A 23,830-nucleotide genomic window follows, 5' to 3' on the forward strand; every position below is an offset into this window, starting at 1 on the left:
GGGGGCTAAAAAATCTTTTTTGTGGAAAAAAAATATTTTTTATTTTCACGACTCTGCATTCTAAACTTCTGTGAAGCACTTGGGCATTCAAAGTTCTCACCACACATCTAGATAAGTTCCTTGGGGGGTCTAGTTTCCAAAATGGGGTCACTTTTGGAGGGTCTCTACTGGTTAGGTACATCAGGGGCTCTGCAAACGCAACATAATACCCGCAGACCATTCTATCAAAGTCTGCATTCCAAAACGGCGCTCCTTCCTTCCGAGCTCTGCCGTGCGCCCAAACAGTGGTTTACCCCACATATGGGGTATCAGCATACTCAAGACAAATTGGACAACAACTTTTGGGGTCCAATTTTTCTTGTTACCCTTGTGAAAATAAAAACTTGGGGGCTAAAAAATCTTTTTTGTGGGAAAAAAAAATATTTTTTATTTTCACGGCTCTGCATTATAAACTTCTGTGAAGCACTTGGGCATTCAAGGTTCTCACCACACATCTAGATAAGTTCCATGGGGGGTCTAGTTTCCAAAATGGGGTCACTTGTGGGGGATTGCTACTGTTTAGGCACATCAGGGGCTCTCCAAACGTGACATGGCGTCCGATCTCAATTCCAGCCAATTCTACATTGAAAAAGTAAAACGGCACTCTTTCTCTTCCAAGCTCTGCAGTGCGCCCAAACAGTGGTTTACCCCCACATATTGGGTATCGACGTACTCAGGAGAAATTGCACAACAACTTTAGTGGTCTAATTTCTCCTGTTACCCTTGTGAAAATAAAAATTTGTGGGCAAAAAGATCATTTTTGTAGAAAAAATGCAATTTTTTTTTTCACGGCTCTACGTTATAAACTTCTGTGAAGCACATGGGGGTTCAAAGTGCTCGCCACACATCTAGATAAGTTCCTTAAGGGGTCTAGTTTCCAAAATGGTGTCACTTGTGGGGGGTTTCCACTGTTTAGGCACATCAGGGGCTCTCCAAACGCGACATGGCGTCCAATCTCAATTCCAGCCAATTCTACATTGAAAAAGTAAAACGGCACTCCTTCTCTTCCAAGCTCTGCGTTGCGCCCTAACAGTGGTTTACCCCCACATATGGGGTATTGGCGTATTCCGGAGAAATTGCATAACAAAATTTATGGTTACATTTCTGTTTTTACACTTGTGAAAATAAAAATTTGTGGGCAAAAAGATCATTTTTGTAGAAAAAATGCGATTTTTTTTTTTTCACGGCTCTACATTATAAACTTCTGTGAAGCACATGGGGGTTCAAAGTGCTCACCACACATCTAGATATGTTCCTTAAGGGGTCTAGTTTCCAAAATGGGGTCACTTGTGGGGGGTTTCCACTGTTTAGGCACATCAGAGGCTCTCCAAACGCGACATGGCGTCCAATCTCAATTCCAGCCAATTCTACATTGAAAAAGTAAAACGGCGCTCCTTCACTTCCAAGCTCTGCGGTGTGCCCAAACAGTGGTTTACCCTCACATATGGGGTATCGAAGTATTCAAGAGAAATCGCACAACAACTTTAGTGGTCTAATTTCTCCTGTTACCCTTGTGAAAATAAGAATTTGTGGGCGAAAAGATCATTTTTGTGTAAACAAAAGCGATTTTTTATTTTCACGGCTCTACGTTATAAACTTCTGTGAAGCACTTGGGGGTTCAAAGTGCTCACCACACATCTAGATAAGTTCCTTAAGGGGTCTAGTTTCCAAAATGGTGTCACTTGTGGGGAGTTTCCACTGTTTAGGCACATCAGGGGCTCTCTAAACGTGACATGGCGTCCGATCTCAATTCCAGCCAATTCTGCATTGAAAAAGTCAAACGGCGCTCCTTCACTTCTAAGTTCTGCGGTGCGCCCAAAAAGTGGTTTACCCCCACATATGGGGTATTGGCGTATTCAGGAGAAATTGCATAACAAAATTTATGGTTACATTTCTGTTTTTACACTTGTGAAAATAAAAAAAATGGTTCTGAATTAAGATGTTTGCAAAAAAAAGTTAAATGTTCATTTTTTCCTTCCACATTGTTTCAGTTCCTGTGAAGCACGTAAAGGGTTAATAAACTTCTTGAATGTGGTTTTGAGAACCTTGAGGGGTGTAGTTTTTAGAATGGTGTCACACTTCATTATTTTCTATCATATAGACCCCTCAAAATGACTTCAAATGTGATGTGGTCCCTAAAAAAAATGGTGTTGTAAAAATGAGAAATTGCTGGTCAACTTTTAACCCTTATAACTCCCTAACAAAAAAAAATTTTGTTTCCAAAATTGTGCTGATGTAAAGTAGACATGTGGGAAATGTTATTTATTAACTATTTTTCGTGACATATCTCTCTGATTTAAGGGCATAAAAATACAAAGTTTGAAAATTGCAAAATTTTAAAAATTTTCGCCATATTTCCGTTTTTTTCATAAATAATCGCAAGTAATATCGAAGAAATATTACCACTAACATGAAGTACAATATGTCACGAAAAAACAATCTCAGAATCAGCGGGATCCGTTGAAGCGTTCCAGAGTTATAACCTCATAAAGTGACAGTGGTCAGAATTGCAAAAATTGGCCTGGTCATTAAGTACCAAATTGGCTCTGTCACTAAGGGGTTAACTTTATGATGCCATGTTATGGGTAAACAGGATGAGGGAAATTTGGAACCTGACCACCACTCACAAAATTTTCCTGAATATAGAACTGAATGAGTGATACCTAAAATTGGGACATTTTCTGAAGAAAATGCAATCTTGGAAATAAAGACCCGAGCCACTGACTATCTAGCATACCGACAATTTGAATCAGTCTTGCATTACAACAAAACCATATTATTATCCTGTTGCATCGAGGCCTCCCATACTTGATACTTTTCAGGAGATTGTTGAGGATGAACTAATTAAAACAGAGGACTAAATCGCTACACTTTCACTCTAATAATCTGACATCTGCAGAACAATTGTTGCTAAGAGAACTGAATAATAATAAGGGGAGGTTGTTATTTTGAATGCCATGTTATATGAAAAAGTGAATTTATTAAAGCCTAATAATCAAGATATATACTGTAAATTGCATTGTAATTCCACCACTGTTTTTCAAAAGCAATTATTGGAGCTGCTTTACGAGGGTGTGAAAATCGGTGGTTTAGATAAAAAGTTATCTGAAGATCTCTATGTTTACTTTCTCATTATCCCGATTTTTCACTACCTGCCAAAGGTGCACAAAAATCTTTTCCCTCCCCTTCTTAGACCAGTTGAAAGGCACCTTAGGTGAAAACCTTAGTACATGGATTGACCTCTACCTGCAACCTTTGGTAGCGGGACTTCCTAGTTTTGTTAGGGACACAAAGCATGTAATAGTCTCTTTAGATAAAACCAAATGGCCAGTAACCAGCTCTTGAATGACATGTGATGCAATATCGCTATATCCTTCTATTCCCCATGAATTGGCAATAGAAGCCTTACGGTCCACTTAAAAAAATATAGCACATATCAACCACAAATTCAGGATTTTATTATTATGGCCACAACATTTTTACTGGGCCACAATTATTTTTCTTTCAATTGGGAATTTTATTTACAATAACGAGGAGCATTGATGGGGCGGGCTTCTCCCCATCTTTATCCAACATTTTTATTATATACTGGGAGGAATTTTTTATTTTTTTGAATGCCAATCCTTTCTCCTCCCATGTCAGGTGGCATGGTCACTTTATAGATGACCTGCTCATCATATGGGATGGACCAGAGGTATTGGCATCCGATTTTTGTTTTTGTCTCACATCAATAATATTAATAATTTAAACTTAAAATTCACCCAAAATCATCAGGGAAAAAGCAATACATTTTTTTGATATTTCACTTACTTTTGATGAAGAGTGTAGTGATCTCCCCGTATAGGAAGGAGACAGCTACAAACTGTATATTATATGCAACCTGCTCCCATTCTAAAAGGTTGTGAATAATATCCCTGTGGGTGAGATTTTTAGGTATAAACACAACTGTACTCTGGAAACTCAATACAAAATGCAATTGTAAGCAGTAAAAATGGACTATGAGCACGGCATTATCCATAACGGACACTGGATAGAGCAGAGAGTATAGTGAATTAAAAAAATCCAGATAATATATTGAAAGACTAAGAATTGCCAACAGTGGATAAAAAAACCTGAAAATAATCCAGTGACATTCGTATGAACATATAACCCCAAGTTTGGAGTGATTAGCTCACTTTTTAGAGAACTTTTTCAAGATAAAAAGCTCAAGTCTATTTTATGCAAACCAGAAAAACTCCCACAATTGGAGATATTCTCACGTCTATATCTAAATGAATCTATACATTCTAACAACACCTGGCTAGCAACGAAAGGGTCATATAAGTGTGGACACACCGACTGCACATGCCGCAAATACAGTATATGCAGAATGCTAAAAGCTTTTCTTCCTCAGTGACAAATAAAAAATATGTAATAGCTCATATATTGTATATTTAATTACCTGTACCCATTGTAATTTACAATATGTGGGCTGCACTACCGGCCTCCTTAAAAAGCAGGATGAGACACCTGTCAGACGCAGTGAATAAATTACTTTTTAAAAGCTCTGCAGCATCAAAGCATTGATGTTTCTCCCTTTTAGAATACAAAGGGTTAAACTACCTTATAGAGGAGGTGACCATAGAAAGAAGCCAATAACAGAGAAACATGGTGGCGGTATAAACTTACAACACGATCACCACTAGGTATGAACGTCAGGCAAGACCTGATTCATCATTAATCATTATGAGTAAAACCTGGTTTAAGTATACCTGACCTGTGCTTTGAGTCTCCTCAGGAATTGGTCCTATCAAATCAGCTGGTATGTCCAGGATATGACAAAACATGCCATGTTTTTAGTTTGTCTAGTGCAATGATTAAGGACATGTATCCGAAGCGTGTCTATGTCATGAATTGCAGGGGTTATCTATTTGTATATTCCCAGTTCCGTTTGGAACTTGCAGCTCTCTGGCGCCCCCCTTACGCTTAGGTCAGTCAGGGAACTACACCTAGGATAAGTAGTCACCAGAAAGGCTGCCCGGTCGTGTACTGGCTATTGGGCACGCTGCAGTGAGGGCGATATAACTATTCCCAGCCGCAGCTGGGCAATACACTTATAAAACCCTTTCCGTCACTGCCAACTTTACCCAACAAGCTCAGTACACTCTGCTGCCACCAGCTCCTTTACCATGAGTAATAGCGAGTTAGGATCCAACCCAATCAGTAGCAATTGCTTAGGTCGGAGGACTTAGGGTACGTTTAGAGCAAGGAAAATGACACTAGTAAATATTATAGCTTTTACTCCAAAAGGATTAGGCAGTGTTTACAAAAAGTATGAAAAACGATATTACAAGATGAGACAATTATAGTGTGTACAGACAATTACAAATAAAAAGGGATTACAGTTGAAAAACACTTACAGTTATCTCATATCATGGTTGCCATGTGGCAGTGGGAAGAGCGACACATCACAATGCATCAGAGCAGATGGTAGAGCTTCTGTTAGCTGACTTTCTGGACAAAGACTACTCCTAAAATGAGGTTCCATATTTTATACCCTGTGCTCGTAACATCACTGAGGGGCTGGATATGCCCACCTTGGAAAGGTATGGAAAACCTTCTATTGCACATAACTCGAGGTGGGCACCTCGTAGAAGGACGCCAAAACTATAATTCTCCCGAGCATGAGATGGGTGTTAATTTGAACCCAAACATGAAGTATCTGTATGACCCAGTTAAGTAGTAATCCATTTCTTTTATTCTGCTGAAGCTGGAGTCTAGAAACTTCACTGATGTGTGGACCTATTAATGCACATTCCAAAAACGTCAGCTTCACCCCTATATCACTACTTGGGGTTGGGGTATTTCATCTTGAATAACTGTATCATACACAAAGAAGCACATGTTTCAGACAAAGGACTGGTTGTTGAGAACCAACACATTCCTGAGGGAGGGGGAAGGAGTATAGGATTACACAAGCCAGCAGGGAGAGAGAGACAGAAGGAGGGGAGAGGAGGGTCAAAGCTGCAGCTTGGGTGCATGTCATTTGCAAACCCAAAAGATGTAGCAGAGCTCTGTATGAGTCATGGCACAATGAGGCTTACGTCATATTTCATGACAGTCTGCAAGACCTTTTAACCTCACAAGTGGTGGTGCGTGAGATGTGTTTGTGGATTTTAATGACTATTTGTATAAATTCTTGAAATTTTTTGATCAGATCTGCTTGTTGCTGGAATTACTCTGGTTTCTACAAGGCTCATATAGTTATGAACTTTTTCTAGAAAGATGATCGTAGGTTTTTCTTGCTCCCCTTAACTTCACAGACTGCAGTTCTTAATTCTACAGAGTTTTGAACACCAAAATGAAAACCAACATTCTAATAGATGGGTGACTCTAATAAAGTGGCCATTTAGTGTATATTGTAGTAGAAAAAAGAGAAGCCTGCATATATCAGGAGCTCAGCCATATACCTCTTCCATTTTAAAAACTTGCATCTGGCTGTAAGAAGCTGGCTGCAGCAGGAGCACCCAGCTCTGTCTGTGGCACAACCTATTGTAGCTAAACTCAACCCTTCCACTAAGTTCTACGCTTCAAACATTTATATGTCAGAAATGGAAGAGATCCAAGTTCCTAAAAAAACAAACAAATAAAACTGCAAACAAAAAGTGATCCATTTTTATCACTATGTTATCATTCATTTCTAGGTTTATTGATGCTTGGAATAATCATGTTTGTAATTCAGATTCTTGCTTAGAGATCCTGGGTCCCAAAACAAAATATGCAGCTGAGCTCATCATATAACATATTCCAATTATATTACTGATACATTTTTATGTAGTAGATGGACCTTTAGAACTCGTTAGGTGCCAGGGTTTTGGTGGTACTCCTGTTTCGGCATCCCTATTCCTGAATACCTGCAAATATGTTGTAAGCAGGTACGGACTGGGACTGAAATTCAGCCCTGGCATTTAAAATCCCACAGACCCATGTTCTCTCAGTCCCCAAGCACCAGATGTGGATATATCACTAATATTACCCTGGATGGAGGAAATCAAGATTTACTACAAGACCAAAATTTCTAATGATACCCGTGGCCTGCTGGGTTGACTGACGGAGTCAACTATTTTGTGCTCCATCACAACTCTCAACAGTATGGGTGTCTTGAACACCAATTCTGTTAATAATGTAACAGACAAGGCAGCCCATGACCAGACAGGCCCTTCTGGCATTTGCCAGAATTGCCAGATGGCCAGTCAGTCCCTGGTTGTAAGTCAATAAATGTAAAAAATAAATTAAGTAAAAGGGACTGCTCACTCAATATTGGAATATGTTTATATGCTAAATACATTACTTTGGTTGAAATGTCTCAGGTAAATGTGTTAACTGTGTTCTATTTCTTTGTCATGATTCTCTATTTACAGTGTGGACTTTTCAGCAGATCAAAATATTTTTCTGAAAGATGTAACCAATTTGGACCTCACAGGAGATTGTGTTTCTTCAGAAATTTTACTTCATGGACCTCTGACATTTCCAGTTGGAATGACTGATGACTTTCGATGCTTTGCTGGTGCCGCGTTTTATGGCAAGGGACGAGTTGTTGTTGAGGGTCATGAGTCATACTTCGATAAACCTGAACTTAAGACTTTTACCATGAACGCATTGTCTTGGTTAGGGATGGGTAGAGATGGAAAGATTGGTGTTAATAAAGGTTTGAAACTCCTTGCCGAAGTCTTAGAGAATGAAGGCTTACCTTATGTAATATCTGATTTGGATCCAGAACTCAGTGTGTATTGTTGCACATCGTACAGTGATGAAGAGGGAGAAAAAATTCAGCAGTTTGTGGCAGAAGGAGGAAGTCTTCTGATTGGTGGACATGCTTGGTATTGGTCCTACTCCAATCCAGACGTGGTTTCTCAATATCCTGGCAATAAGATCATTAACAAATTTGGAATCACCATTCTGTCCAAGACCATTCAGCGAAAAGTGTATCAAGTATTGGATCGTGATGCAGCAACTAACACATATCATTTTCTCAGAGCATTGTACCAATTCTTAAGAGACGTTAAGAGTGGGGCTGAGCCAAAAACACCCTTAAGCTCTTGGCTAAAGCAGTTCAGAAGCGATGTGTCAAATTTTTTAAGGTTACCAGCAAGTCCACTAATTTCATCAATAAAACAAGAGCTTGCAGATTTGGTACAAGGACCTAATTTACCTAATGTTAGTAAAGAGAATCCAGTGAAAAACTTCTCCCTTGATGCTTTTATCCTGAGCTTGGCCTTTGAAATGAGCTGCCTGGATGATCCAATGTTATGTAATTTCCAATGTGCTGATACAGATGTTGTAACAGTACAGATCGATGCTACGAATGAAGGTAATGTATCTTTTTACTTCTAGCAGTAATAACAAAAAATATAGATAACATTTTACAGGTTAAATAAGGCTTAAATGCATTGTTCAGTATTAGAAAAACAAGGCTGCTTCCTTTTACAAATCGCCACACGCTACCACTGACCATGAGTTTGTGACATTATAGCTCTGTCCTGTTAACTTCAAAATATTACATTCTAATTTGGTGTAGATTTATGCCAACCATGAAGTGACATAAAGAAGAAAAGCGTAACACGCCAAGTTGCACCAAAGACAGTCCACACCCACTGTGAATAGAGCAGGCTTAGATCCTGAGTTCCACTAGGCACATGCGCACTTGACATTCTCCTAACATGTGCATCCAATTTTACTTTCTTTCTGACATTTTCTATACATATATGTTGGAAAGGGGTTAAAAAGGATGCAATACTATGGACTTACACAAGAATGCAGGAATGCTTTATACACCACTTCGTTTATAGACGGTAACTTTGGATACTCTGTTCTGCATTGGAGCTGTATGCACAAAGTGGTAGAATATTTTTTTAATAAAGGTTATATAAAAATTACTTATATTTTTATTTCAGTTGTATTAAAACAAATTAAATAAACTCTTTTGAAGGTGGGCACAATATTTAATTTATTAAAATTAAAGTTTAAAAGTTATATAATTCATGACTCATTCACGCTTGTTTGACGTAGCATGCATTTTTTTTAGATGAATCAATGGATGAGAGGAAAGCTATACAGTGGGGGGAAATAAATGTTTTATCACTTGCTGATTTTGTGTTTCAATAGATTTTTATTTATTTTTCCAAACAGAAAAAAAGAGCAAAAAACTAATTTTCTAACAACAATAACAAGCTGTGCATGTGGCGTAACACTTCTATCTTTTAAGTATATCTTCTCTCAATATTTTACCGTACTTAAGACGTATTATTTATTGTAATGGGAGGGATAGGCAGGGGAATGGCAAGGAGGGGGGGGGGGTGGAAGGGTAAAGGAATGGGTGTATTCAAATCTAGGATAAAAAAGGAGTAAATGTTGCATAGTCCATTTTCTCAAAAAAACAAAAAAAAAATGATTTATCTGCTTAAACTGTTATAATCATACTATTACGGTACCTATTATTAACGATACCAACTTTATATCCACCAATAATATGTAAGGAGGAATTCCAGAGCTGTGGGTGCCTGTATTGAGCTGGGTCCGGAACTATCAAGGCTTCGTTCCACGTTGCCTGGGTGAAGGAACAGGGGACCGGACAGGGAGAGGGGATGTGTTTAGACAGAAAACAGAGCAGAAAGCGTGCAAATAGACAGTTTCCCACCATCAGGGAGAGTGCAGGAGGGTGAGCAGCGCACTCCACACCCAGAGCAGCAGCATCATGATGCAATGCAGCCGAGATTTCCTGGACACTCCAGCGGGGTAGTGTGAGTGGGAAGCGCCGTGCGCCCGAACGAGTGTATGACCTCACTTGTGCTGGAGAACGTGAGCCGGTTACACGACATTAAGTTGCGGTCCCCTCTGCTGGACAGCACGCATCACCCACGTTTCATACCGGGTTCTCTGCAGCTCTCTTTATTGCGCCGGCCATTGCCGGTACTACGACCCCCAACAGATCATCTGCGGCTGAGGAACCTAAGGACACGATAAGTTTGATAAATGGACTGTTGTTACATTCTAACTTTCTCTTACAATTTAACTGTTATCTCCCTGCAAGGAGCCTCTTCATTGTACCAAATTAAATAGTTAATCTGTTAAACATTGCTCTGCCTCCATTTCATCACTGCATCCCGCAACCTGTTACAAATACACAATATATTTACTTCTAATTAGGTTTCTAACAATTCTACATTTAATAAAACAAATTCTTGTATTCCAAGCCTATATTTCTTTTTGTATTTGTTAATTCTTCCATTGCAAAGGAGGGATCTTTGTCAACCACCCAAGGACTTCTTATACCGATTTTCTTTTTTTTTTCCTTTTTCCCTTTCTCTTTCCTTCTCTCCTGTGATTGGAGGGAACTAGGTGAATGGTGTTGTGAATTCTTTATTCCAGGGGGCCCAATTTTCAAGCATTTGGGAAATCTATTGTGTCTTGTGGCATGGTTAAATTTGTACACATTATGTGCTATTCTTTCTATAATGTCCTCTATTTTTGGAGGATCTTTCCTTTTCCAATGGGATGCAATTAAATGATTTGTTACCATTATTATAAGTGAGACTATATAGATATTTTCTTTAGGTACATCATTTATTCCTATTGTTAGAATTGTTAATTGTGGAGAGAGTCTTATATTATTGTGTGCAATCTGTTGTATCAGTTGTTCCACTTTTTTCCATGTTTCTTTAATCGAAGTACATTCCCAAAAGATATGCTTGATGTCTCCCTTTTTCCCGCATTCCCTCCAGCACAATCGTGACTGTGCTGGGAAGATTTTATTACGTCTAACTGGAGTAAAGTACCATCTTATAATTAGCTTATAATAAGTTTCATGCAGCGTACCGTATGTATTGGATTTATATACTGTTTTAATAGATTTTTCCCATTGTTCTGAATCTTGAGTAAAGCTCAAATTTATTAATGCAATCAATGCATTTTTTTTGTTATATTGACCATTTCTCATTTTCAGAAAATAAATACAAAATGTATTGCTTGGAACTTCGGAGACATGTTGTCAGTAGTGTTGAGCATTCCGATACTGCAAATATCGGGTATTGGCCGATATTTGCTGTATCGGAATTCCAATACCAAGTTCCGATATTTTTGCGATATCGGAAATCGGAATCGGCGTGTGCGGTGCATATGGTTCCAAGGGTCTGGAGGAGAGGAGACTCTCCTTCAGGCCCTGGGATCCATATTCATGTAAAAAATAAAGAATAAAAATAAAAAATATGGATATACTCACCCCTCCGGCGAACCCTGGCTGTCACCGCTGCGAGCGTCTGCCTCCGTTCCTAAGAATGCAGTGAGTGAAGGACCTTCGATGACGTCAAGGTCACGTGAGCGGTCAGGTGACTGGTCACCTGACCGCGACGTCATCGAAGGTCCTTCACTCACTGCATTCTTAGGGACGGAGGCAGACGCTCGCAGCGGTGACAGCCAGGGTCCTTCGGAGGGGTGAGTATATTCATATTTTTTATTTTTATTCTTTATTTTTTACATGAATATGGATCCCAGGGCCTGAAGGAGAGTTTCCTCTCCTCCAGACCTGGGAACCATCCAGGATACCTTCCGATATTTGTGTCCCATTGACTTGCATTGGTATCGGGTATCGGTATCGGCGATATCCGATATTTTTTGGATATCGGCCGATATCATCCGATACCGATACCTTTGAATATCGGAAGGTATCGCTCAACACTAGTTGTCAGTAGTTTATAGAATAAAAGAACAATTTACATTTTACTCAAAAATATACCTATAAAGAGAAAAATCAGACAACCTGAAAGTTTTGCAGTGGTCTCTTAGTTTTTGCCAGAGCTGTATACTACATGTTTTCCATTTTATTTCATTCTTCGGTTCCTCAATCAAAGTGATTATTGGTTTAGGTATTTGTAGCTGTTGATTCTGTTTTTTCTTTTTTTTTATGCATCTTTTAATGTCCAAGTATTTTACAAACTCTATATCATCTAATTTATATTTCTCTTGTAGTATATAGAAAGGTAGTAGTTCTTTAGTTCCTTCTTGATATATGTCTTCTAAGTGATTGACACCTTTTTTTTCCAGTCCTCTAATGTTACATATGGTAATGCCGATTCCAGAATCCTTCTTGGAATGTTTTTTATTTTATCCTGAATGGGATGGTCTATTAGTTTTTTGTTTAGTAGTTTCCATGATTTAATTGAAGCTTGTAGGGTTGGACATTGTGGCAATTGAAGAGATGAATCTAAGATATGGGCTAAAATTAGAGAGTTTAATGATCTGTTATTGTTTAATACTTTTTCAAGTAATACCCATCCTGTGTTATCATTACTGTTGATCCATTTTTTACTTTGCTTGATCAAGTTGGTTAGGTAGTAGTTCATGATATTTGGTACACTTAAGCCTCCTTTTTTTTTGTTTTTGCAGTGTGGCATTAGCAACCCTTGGTATTTTACCGCTTCAAATAAATCCAGAAATTTTGTTTGTAATTTCTGTAGCCAGTTTTGAGAAACCTCAAGGGGGATTGCTGTAAATACATAAAGTATTTTAGGGAGACAAAACATCTTATATCTTACATCTTATGTCATTATTTTTCCAATCCAAGATATGTCTTGTTTGGCAAACTTTGTGATATAAATCATTTTGCTGTTCTGAATTAAGGCTAGATTTATATCTATTACCGTAAGTCTTTTGTTTTCCTAGTTATTTGAATTCCCAAATTATGGTATAGTGTCTCTTTCTCATACATACTTGAATTCTATCTTAATACTCTCCATTAGTTCCTCATCCAAGCAGAAATCCAAAATTTGTGATTTGTTCTGATTGATTTTATAAAACAAGACCTTGGAAAATTCATCTATTGTTTTGGCTATCTCGCTTAAGGTACCTTCACACTCAGCAACTTTACAACGAGAACGACAGCAATCCGTGACATTGCAGCATCCTGGATAGCGATCTCGTTGTGTTTGACACGCACCAGCGATCTAGATCCTGCTGTGATATCGCTGGTTGGAGCAGAAAGGCCAGAACTTTATTTGGTCCTCAGATCAGCGTGATTCCTCGTGTTTGACAGCAAAAGCAACAATGCCTGCAATGATTTACATGGAGCTAACGACCTGTGACGACCTGTGAGAACGATAAGTGAGTAACCCTTACGTCACTGGATCGCTCCTGCATCGTTCTGGAGCTGCTGTGTTTGACATCTCTACAGCGACCTAAACAGCGACGCTCCAGCGATCTGCTCGTTGTCTGTATCGCTGCAGCGTCGCTGAGTGTGAAGGTACCTTAAGTGATTCTAAGGGATTAGTTATGGTGAGTAGGGTTGAGCGAAACGGATCGGACACATAAAAAAATCGCCGACTTTCGGCAAAGTCAGGTTTCATGAAACCCGACGCGATCCTAGTGTCGGATCGGCCATGAGGTCGGTGATCTTCGCGCCAAGTCGCGTTTCGTATGACGCATTCAGTGCCATTTTTCAGCCAATGAAGGAGGATGCAGAGTGTGGGCAGCGTGATGACGATTACTGGTTGGCCTGCCTCCTGGATCCATGATATAAAGGAAAATTACAAAATATCATGCCACATGAGAACCTTGAGCAAATATTGGCTACCAAACAAGCAACTCTTGTAGACCGTTTGATTCAGGCATTCCCAGCACACAGCGGCGGTGATGGTTCTCACACGAGCTGTAGGGGGCAACATGGAAGAGGTGTTAGATGTGCACAAATCCGAAGTGGCGTTGGACAGAGGGGTTTTATGACCAGGTTGTGGAGTGATTTCGCAATGACCGCAGACATGACAGGTACTGCTGCATCGATTCAAAGTGACAGGAGACAGAATTTGTCCAGTATGGTTACGAACTATTTTTCCTCCCTTATCGATGTTCTCCCATTCCTCTTTGATTACTGGGCATCTAAAATAGACACCTGGCCTGAATTGGCAGAATATGCATTACAGGAGCTCACTTGCCCTGCTGCTAGTGTGCTATCAGAAAGAGTCTTCAGTGCTGCTGGTTCAATACTGACCGAAAAAAGGACACGTCTGGCTACCCGAAATATTGATGATCTGACCTTCATTAAAATGAACCAATCATGGATTTCAAATTATTTTGCCCCACCTTCCCCTGCTGACACGTAGCTTGCCTAAAAAATGTCTTGCTTTTGGCCTCCTCATATTGACTGCTCCAATACCTCCATTTGCAGCTGCTGAATGTCCACCAAAGGCCATTTTTATACCTCCCTAAATGGGCTGACTCCCCCCACAGGGCCGTGGTCACCACTTGGCACAAGCACCCGTGCGAGTGCCGTTTGCCTGGACAGGTGGGCGTGCCCACTCTTGGGCGACGGCACTGGCACAGGGTCCCTCATAGTACAATGAAGTGTCTCTGATGGTGGTGGTGCACAACCAACGTCAGACACACCGTCGGAATATAAGGGGCCTGGTGCCAGTACCGCCACCCACGAGAGAGTGTTCCCCCCAGCTCGAATAGTGCTCTACCACTTGCAATACTTACCTCTCCCTGCTCCACTACTGTGTAGTCTGTGCTGTTAAATCCTTCAATGGCACTGCCAATACAAATTTGTTGAAATGATAGATGATAGTTAAAATATACAGGGGCCCTGGCCTCCATTTGGACCAGTTAAAACTTTGCGCCAACTACCACTGTCTGCTACTCAGTAGAGGAGCCCACTCCTGTACCTAGCTATGCCACCTGTTTATTTATAAACAATTTTTTGGCAGACATTTAGCCCATTTTAATTATTTGGGCCTAATAACTGTGTCAGCCAGTCATTACATTTGTCCTCCACTGAATAAAGCAATGCCGCCTGTTTAGTCTTGTTACCAATTTTGAACTGAATTTAGCCTACTTACATACCTCCCAACCGTCCCGGATCCAGCGGGACTGTCCTGATTTTGACAGTCAGCCCCGCGATCCCGGGCGGGACATTAATTGTCCCGCACTGCTTGGGAGGTATGTGAATCACCCGGTCGGTCAGCTGAGAGCTCCCTGAGTCCCTGCACCCGGCCAGCACAGCAGCACATAATGGCTGCTCTGTGCACAGGACCTGTGATGAGGTCACAGGATGGGAGGAGTCAGGGGTCACATGATCGGATTCGGGAGGAGGACCTCCGTGTACAGGACTTTGCTGGTTGCCATGGCGCCGGAGGAGGGTAAGGCAGCGTATGTGTGAGGTCAGGAGGTGTTTACAGGGTGGATGTAGCAGAGCCGTGTGTGTACGAGGTGTATGGAGCTGAGCCGTGTGTGTAAGGGGTGTACGGAGCCGTGTGCATGAGGTGTACGGAGCGCAGCCGCGTGTGTACGAGGTGTACGGAGCCGTGTGCATGAGGTGTACGGAGCGCAGCCGCATGTGTACGAGGTGTACGGAGCCGTGTGTATGAGGTGTACGGAGCACAGCCGCGTGTGTACGAGGTGTACGGAGCCGTGTGCATGAGGTGTACGGAGCGCAGCCGCGTGTGTACGAGGTGTACGGAGCCGTGTGCATGAGGTGTACGGAGCGCCGCCGCGTGTGTACGAGGTGTACGGAGCAGAGCAGCATGTGAAAGGTGTACGGAGCGGAGCCGTGTGTGTAAGGGGTGTACAGAGCACAGCCGCGTGTGTACGAGGTGTACGGAGCACAGCCGCGTGTGTACGAGGTGTACGGAGCACAGCCGCGTGTTTACGAGGTGTACCGAGCACAGCCGCGTGTGTACAAGGTGTACGGAGCGGAGCAGCATGTGAAAGGTGTACGGAGCGGAGTCGTGTGTAAGAGGTGTATGGAGCACAGCCGCGTGTGTTACGAGGTGTACGGAGCATAGCCGCGTGTGTACGAGGTGTACGGAGCACAGCCGCGTGTGTACGAGGTGTGCGGAGCGGAGCAGCGTGTGAAAGGTGTACGGAGCGGAGTCGTGTGTACGAGGTGTGCGGAGCACAGCCACGTGTGTACGAGGTGTACGGAGCACAGCCGCGTGTGTACGAGGTGTACGGAGCACAGCCGCGTGTGTACAAGGTGTACGGAGCGGAGCAGCATGTGAAAGGTGTACGGAGCGGAGTCGTGTGTAAGAGGTGTATGGAGCACAGCCGCGTGTGTTACGAGGTGTACGGAGCACAGCCGCGTGTGTACGAGGTGTACGGAGCACAGCCGCGTGTGTACGAGGTGTGCGGAGCGGAGCAGCGTGTGAAAGGTGTACGGAGCGGAGTCGTGTGTAAGAGGTGTACGGAGCCATGTGTACGAGGTGTGCGGAGCACAGCCGCGTGTGTACAAGGTGTACGGAGCGGAGCAGCATGTGAAAGGTGTACAGAGCGGAGTCGTGTGTACGAGGTGTACGGAGCACAGCCGCGTGTGTACGAGGTGTGCGGAGCGGAGCAGCGTGTGAAAGGTGTACGGAGCGGAGTCGTGTGTAAGAGGTGTACGGAGCCATGTGTACGAGGTGTACGGAGCGGAGCGGAGCAGCGTGCGAAAGGTGTACGGAGCGGAGTCGTGTGTACGAGGTGTACGGAGCACAGCCGCGTGTGTACGAGGTGTACGGAGCGGAGTCGTGTAAGAGGTGTTCGGATGAGAGCAGAGTGTGAAAGGTGTATGGAGTGGAGCCACGTGTGTACGAGGTGTACAGAGCAGAGCCACGTGTGTACGAGGTGTGCGGAGCAGAGCCATGTGTGTGCAAGGTATACGGAGCGGAGCAGTGTGTGCAATGTGAATAGAGCGGAGCCGTGTGTGTACGAGGTGTACGGAGTAGTGCCGTGTGTGTACGAGATGTATGGAGAGGAGCCGTATGTGTATGAGGTGTACGCAGCGGAGCCGTGTGTGTGCAAGGTATACGGAGCGGAGTAGCTTCTGCAATGTGTATGGAGCGGAGCGGTGTGTGTATGAGGTGTACGTAGTGCCATGTGTACGAGATGTATGGAGCGGAGCCGTGTGTGTATGAGGTGTATGGAGCGGAGCTGAATGTGTACGAGGTGAACGGAACGGAGCCGTGTGTGTTTGAGATGTATGGAGTGGAGCCGTGTGTATGGAGCGGAGCCGTGTATGCAAAGTGTACGGAGCGCAGCTGCGTGTGTATGAGTAGCTATGTGTGGCCATTATACGGTACGAAGTATCATGTGCGGCCAATATACAGTATGGAGCATCATGTGCGGCTGTTATACAGTGTTGAGCATCATGTGTGGCCATTATACAGTATTGAGCATCATGTGGGGCCATTATACAGTATGGAGCATCATGTGTGGCCATTATACAGTATTGAGCATCATGTGGGGCCATTATACAGTATGGAGCATCATGTGGGGCTATTATACAGTATGGAGCATCATGTGTGGCCGTTATACAGTATGTAGCATCATGTGTGGCCGTTATACAGTATGGAGCATCATGTGTGGCCATTATACAGTATGGAGCATCATGTGTGGCTATTATACAGTATGGAGCATCATGTGTGGCCGTTATACAGTATGTAGCATCATGTGTGGCCATTATACAGTATGGAGCATCATGTGTGGCTATTATACAGTATGGAGCATCATGTGTGGCCATTATACAGTATGTAGCATCATGTGTGGCCGTTATACAGTATGTAGCATCATGTGTGGCTGTTATACAGTATGGAGCATCATGTGGGGCCGTTATACAGTATTGAGCATCATGTGGGGTCATTATACAGTATTGAGCATCATGTGTGGCAATTATACAGTATGGAGCATTATGTGTGGCTGTTATACAGTATTGAGCATTATGTGTGGCCGTTATACAGTATTGAGCATCATGTGGGTTCGTTATACAGTATTGAGCATCATGTGCGGCCATTATACAGTATGGAGCATCATGTGTGGCCATTATACAGTATTGAGCATCATGTGTGGCCATTATACAGTATGGAGCATCATGTGCAGTCATTATACAGTATGGAGCACTGTGTGGCCATTATACAGTATGGAGCATCATGTGCGGCCATTATACAGTATGGAGCACTGTGTGGCCGTTATACAGTATTGAGCATCATGTGTGGCCATTATACAGTATTGAGCATCATGTGTGGCCGTTATACAGTATGGAGCACTGTGTGGCCATTATACAGTATTGAGCATCATGTGTGGCCATTATACAGTATGGAGCACTGTGTGGCCATATTTTTTTGTTTATAATTATTCTTTATGAACAGTGTGATCAGCAGTGCTAAATGGGTGTGGTTGAGACGTGGATATGGGTGTGACTAGTGAATGGGTGTGGTCAGAGGCGTGGCCTAAAATTTGCCGCGGCGTGCGTTGTGCGCCGCTAACTTTGTCCCTCTTTCCCAGCTTCAAAAGTTGGGAGGTATGTACTTACTTATTGGGCCTAGTAACTGTGTCTGCCACTCATTACAGTTTTCCTCCACTGAACGAAGCAATTATGCCACCAGTTTAGTCCTGTTACCAATTTTGAACTGCATTTAGCCTACTTTATTATTTGGGCCTACTAACTGTGTCTGCCCCTCATTACAGTTGTCCTCCACTGAACAAAGCAATGCCGCCTGTTTAGTCCTGTTACCAATTTTGAACTGCATTTAGCCTACTTACTTATTTGGGCCTATATCTGTGTTTCCTCCTCATCCTGCCCATTGGCCAGCCACTGCTAGATGAGTCTGCTGGTACATTGACCCAGACCACTACATTCCCCTTGCACTCTACACAGCCAGAATCTGACCCTGCTGAAAGTCAGGTTCCCCTTTCCGCATACTATACCACCTTACATGGGGACAAAGAGGAAGGTGCAGATGAAAGTGCAGGTTCCTTCATCAGGTGGGGGGCATACTCGTTGGCGATGTCACTGGCACAGGGCCCCTCATAGTACGCAAAAGTGTCTCTGCCGGTGGGAGGCGCCACACGCCATCAAACACACCGCCGTACTATGAGGGGCCCTGTGCCAGTGCCAATGCCAATGAGTGGGCCCCCATTGCTTGCTCAGGATCACAGCACTTACAAAGTTGAAATACTTACCTCTCCTTGCTCCACCGCCGTGACGTATTCCGCGTTTCCTGGGCCCACGAAAATCTTAAGCCATCCCTACCCCCCCACAACTTTAGCCAAATGACCCCCAGTTTTCAATCCCTAACTATTATTATAAAGTAAATTAAGATTGACAAGCTTCAGTAATACGAATTGATGTTTTTGGCATTAAAATGGGCCCTGTAGGTTTTTTCCTGTCCTCCACTCACTGCCGACTTTGATTCCCCATTGACTTGCATTGGGTTTCGTGTTTCGGTCGGCCCCCGACTTTTCGCAATGATTGGCCGATTTCACCCGACACGACTTTTGACAAAGTCGGGTTTCGCGAAACCCGACTCGATCCGAAAAAAGTTAAAGTCGCTCAACTCTAATGGTGAGCATTACATAGTCTGCAAATAGACTTATTTTATAGTTTCTGACTTTTGTTGGAATACCTTTAATTAGAAGATTTATTCTATTTTTTTCTGCAAATGGTTCCATTACTATTGCAAATAATATGGGGGAGAGAGGGCATTGTCTCGTTGCATTGGTGATTGTGATGGTGTGATATGCTATGTGGGAATCATTTTTGTGTATATTTCTATTTTACTTATTTTCATGGTGTTCTCTTGTAGAAGGAGTTATTTGCTAATTGATGAATGGCTGTTGCTGCCATCTGATATCAGCCCCCACAGTACTGTATTGTATGCTAATGACATGTTGACCTAACTTGTTGAAACAATGAGCCCCTGCAACCTTCCCCCCTGACGTATGAACGAGGAGGGGGACTTAAAATATCATGGAGGTGAGACACAGATCAGTCCTGTGTGGAATGATGAGGTGTTCACAGGATCTCAGAGAGAAAGAAGAGTATATGGACTATGTGATCCTCTATCTGCTGGATTGCTGGACTTTTATCCTATTACTGAACTGCATTCGGATTCTGGACTATTTTATCCTTTGTGTGCTGGACTATATAAGGACCTTTCGTATTTTTGCCTAAATAAAGATCTTGGAATTGCTCACTATTCTCTTGCTCTGTTGATTGTGCGGTATCGGAGTAGAACCCCGTGACAACTGCTGGCAAGCAGTGGGATCAACAGAGCGTAACCTAATGGAGAACCACCCAGAGAGTGAATACAGGAATTGGACTGTATCCAGTTTACAGGAGAGAGCCAGAGACCTGGGCCTGAACTACCAGGGACTGACTAAAGAGGCCTTAATTGACCTACTGGTGGGTGCCAGCCCAGCCACCTCCTCCCATATGTCTGAAGGACGAGCACTGGAGACGAGGACCACCACCCCAAAAAGCCAGTGGGTGGTGTGGTACGAAGAAGAGATGGCGGTTCTGGGCCCAGGTGTTGTGAATTCCGCTCTTGGGCTCCCTCCGGTGGTTGTAAGTGGCACTTTTGTGAGTTCTGCTTTTGGGCTCCCTCCGGTGGTTTTAAGTGGAATGGCTGCTCCTTGGATTTAGCAGCCTGCAGCTGCTTCCACTGATTGTCTTTCTGCTCAGCTATTTATGCCTGGCTCTTCCCTTCAGCCAGTGCCACTTGTCAATGGTTCCTGGTTGGATTCACATCTTTGCTTGGATTTCCCTGATATCCTGACCGGTTCAGCAAAGATAAGTCCTTGCTTTGCTCTTTTCTGTCCACATGTTGTGGACTTATTCGTTCTGTGCATTCTATGTTTTGTCCAGCTTGTCAGTATGGATTAATTCCGTTAAGCTGGAAGCTCTGGGAAGCAGATTTACCCTCCACACCTTTAGTCAGGTGTGGAGATTTTTGTAAACTCTGTGTGGATTTTTGTAGTTTTTAATACTGACCGCACAGTATTCTATCCTGTCCTATCTATCTAGCTAGACTGGCCTCCTGTGCTACATCCTGGTTTCATTCTGTGTATGTCTTTTCCCTCTCCACTCACAGTCATTACTTGTGGGGGGCTATCTATCCTTTGGGGATTTTCTCTGAGGCAAGATAGTTTTCCTGTTTCTATCTTAAGGGGTAGTTAATTCTCAGGCTGTGACGAGGTGCCTAGGGAGTGACAGGAGCTGTTATGATCAGGTAATTCAGTACCACAATGGACATAGAAGTCAGAGCACATACAGTGACCTGACAATAACCCAAAAACATAGAACGAGCTCTGAGACGTGGAAACTCTGCTGACCGCAATCCCTAATCCTCTCCAACCACACTAGAGGCAGCCGTGGATTGCGCCTAACGCTCCCTATGCAACTCGGCACAGCCTGAGAAACTAGCTAGCCTGAAGATAGAAAATAAGCCTACCTTGCCTCAGAGAAATACCCCAAAGAAAAAGGCAGCCCCCCACATATAATGACTGTGAGTTAAGATGAAAAGACAAACGTAGAGATGAAATAGATTTAGCAAAGTGAGGCCCGACTTTCTGAACAGAGCGAGGATAGGAAAGGTAACTTTGCGGTCAACACAAAACCCTAAAAACAACCACGCAAAGGGGGCAAAAAGACCCTCCGTACCGACTAACGGCACGGAGGTACACCCTCTGCGTCCCAGAGCTTCCAGCAAGCAAGAAAAACCAAATAAACAAGCTGGACAGAAAAAACAGCAAACAAAAATAACACAAGAGCAACTTAGCTATGCAGAGCAGCAGGCCACAGGAACGATCCAGGAGGAAGCAAGTCCAATACTAGAACATTGACTGGAGGCCAGGATCAAAGCACTAGGTGGAGTTAAATAGAGCAGCACCTAACGACTTCACCACATCACCTGAGGAAGGAAACTCAGAAGCCACAGTACCACTCTCCTCCACCAACGGAAGCTCATAGAGAGAATCAGCCGAAGTACCACTTGTGACCACAGGAGGGAGCTCTGCCACAGAATTCACAACAGTACCCCCCCCTTGAGGAGGGGTCACCGAACCCTCACCAGAGCCCCCAGGACGACCAGGATGAGCCATATGAAAGGCACGAACAAGATCGGGAGCATGGACATCAGAGGCAAAGACCCAGGAATTATCTTCCTGAGCATAACCCTTCCACTTAACCAGATACTGGAGTTTCCGTCTTGAAACACGAGAATCCAAAATCTTCTCCACAATATACTCCAACTCCCCCTCCACCAAAAGCGGGGCAGGAGGATCAACAGAAGGAACCATAGGTGCCACGTATCTCCGCAACAATGACCTATGGAATACGTTATGGACGGAAAAAGAATCTGGAAGGGTCAAACGAAAAGACACAGGATTAAGAACCTCAGAAATCCTATACGGACCAATGAAACGAGGTTTAAACTTAGGAGAGGAAACCTTCATAGGAATATGACGAGAAGACAACCAAACCAAATCCCCAACACGAAGTCGGGGACCCACACAGCGTCTGCGATTAGCGAAACGTTGAGCCTTCTCCTGGGACAAGGTCAAATTGTCCACTACATGAGTCCAAATCTGCTGCAACCTGTCCACCACCGTATCCACACCAGGACAGTCCGAAGACTCAACCTGCCCTGAAGAGAAACGAGGATGGAACCCAGAGTTGCAGAAAAACGGCGAAACCAAGGTAGCCGAGCTGGCCCGATTATTAAGGGCGAACTCAGCCAAAGGCAAAAAGGACACCCAGTCATCCTGATCAGCAGAAACAAAGCATCTCAGATATGTTTCCAAGGTCTGATTGGTTCGTTCGGTCTGGCCATTAGTCTGAGGATGGAAAGCCAAGGAAAAAAACAAGTCAATGCCCATTCTTGCACAAAAGGCTCGCCAAAACTTCGAAACAAACTGGGAACCTCTGTCAGAAACGATATTCTCTGGAATGCCATGTAAACGAACCACATGCTGGAAGAACAATGGCACCAAATCAGAGGAGGAAGGTAATTTAGACAAGGGTACCAAATGGACCATCTTAGAGAAGCGATCACAAACCACCCAAATGACTGACATTTTTTGAGAGACGGGAAGATCTGAAATAAAATCCATAGAGATATGTGTCCAAGGCCTCTTCGGGATCGGCAAGGGCAAAAGCAACCCACTGGCACGAGAACAGCAGGGCTTAGCCCGAGCACAAATCCCACAGGACTGCACAAAAGAACGCACATCCCGCGACAGAGATGGCCACCAAAAGGATCTAGCCACTAACTCTCTGGTACCAAAGATTCCCGGATGACCAGCCAACACCAAACAATGAACCTCAGAGATAACTTTATTCGTCCACCTATCAGGGACAAACAGTCTCTCCGCTGGGCAACGATCAGGTTTATTAGCCTGAAATTTTTGCAGCACCCGCCGCAAATCAGGGGAGATGGCAGACACAATTACTCCCTCTTTGAGAATACCCGCCGGCTCAGATAAACCCGGAGAGTCGGGCACAAAACTCCTAGACAGGGCATCCGCCTTCACATTTTTAGAGCCCGGAAGGTACGAAACCACAAAGTCAAAACGGGCAAAAAACAGCGACCAACGAGCCTGTCTAGGGTTCAACCGCTTGGCAGACTCGAGATAAGTCAAGTTCTTATGATCAGTCAAGACCACCATGCGATGCTTAGCTCCTTCAAGCCAATGACGCCACTCCTCGAATGCCTACTTCATGGCCAGCAACTCTCGATTGCCAACATCATAATTTCGCTCAGCAGGCGAAAACTTCCTGGAAAAGAAGGCGCATGGTTTCATCACCGACCAATCAGAACTTCTCTGCGACAAAACAGCCCCTGCTCCAATCTCAGAAGCATCAACCTCGACCTGGAATGGAAGCGAAACATCTGGTTGACACAACACAGGGGCAGAAGAAAAACGACGCTTCAACTCTTGAAAAGCTTCCACAGCAGCAGAAGACCAATTGACCACATCAGCACCCTTCTTGGTCAAATCGGTCAATGGTTTA

General features: G+C 43.5%; 1 protein-coding gene across 1 annotated transcript in view; it reads left to right on the forward strand.

Annotated features, from left to right (window-relative positions):
• LOC138676325 (TRPM8 channel-associated factor homolog) overlaps positions 1 to 23,830 on the forward strand; it is a 206,022-nt gene that overhangs the window by 73,632 nt on the left and 108,560 nt on the right. The window contains exon 3 of the mRNA XM_069765511.1: positions 7,440 to 8,389. Coding sequence (XP_069621612.1) covers positions 7,440 to 8,389 — 950 coding nt within the window. The remainder of the gene's footprint in view (positions 1 to 7,439; positions 8,390 to 23,830) is intronic.

This window comes from Ranitomeya imitator, chromosome 4, assembly GCF_032444005.1.
Source record: "Ranitomeya imitator isolate aRanImi1 chromosome 4, aRanImi1.pri, whole genome shotgun sequence".
NCBI lineage: Eukaryota > Metazoa > Chordata > Amphibia > Anura > Dendrobatidae > Ranitomeya > Ranitomeya imitator.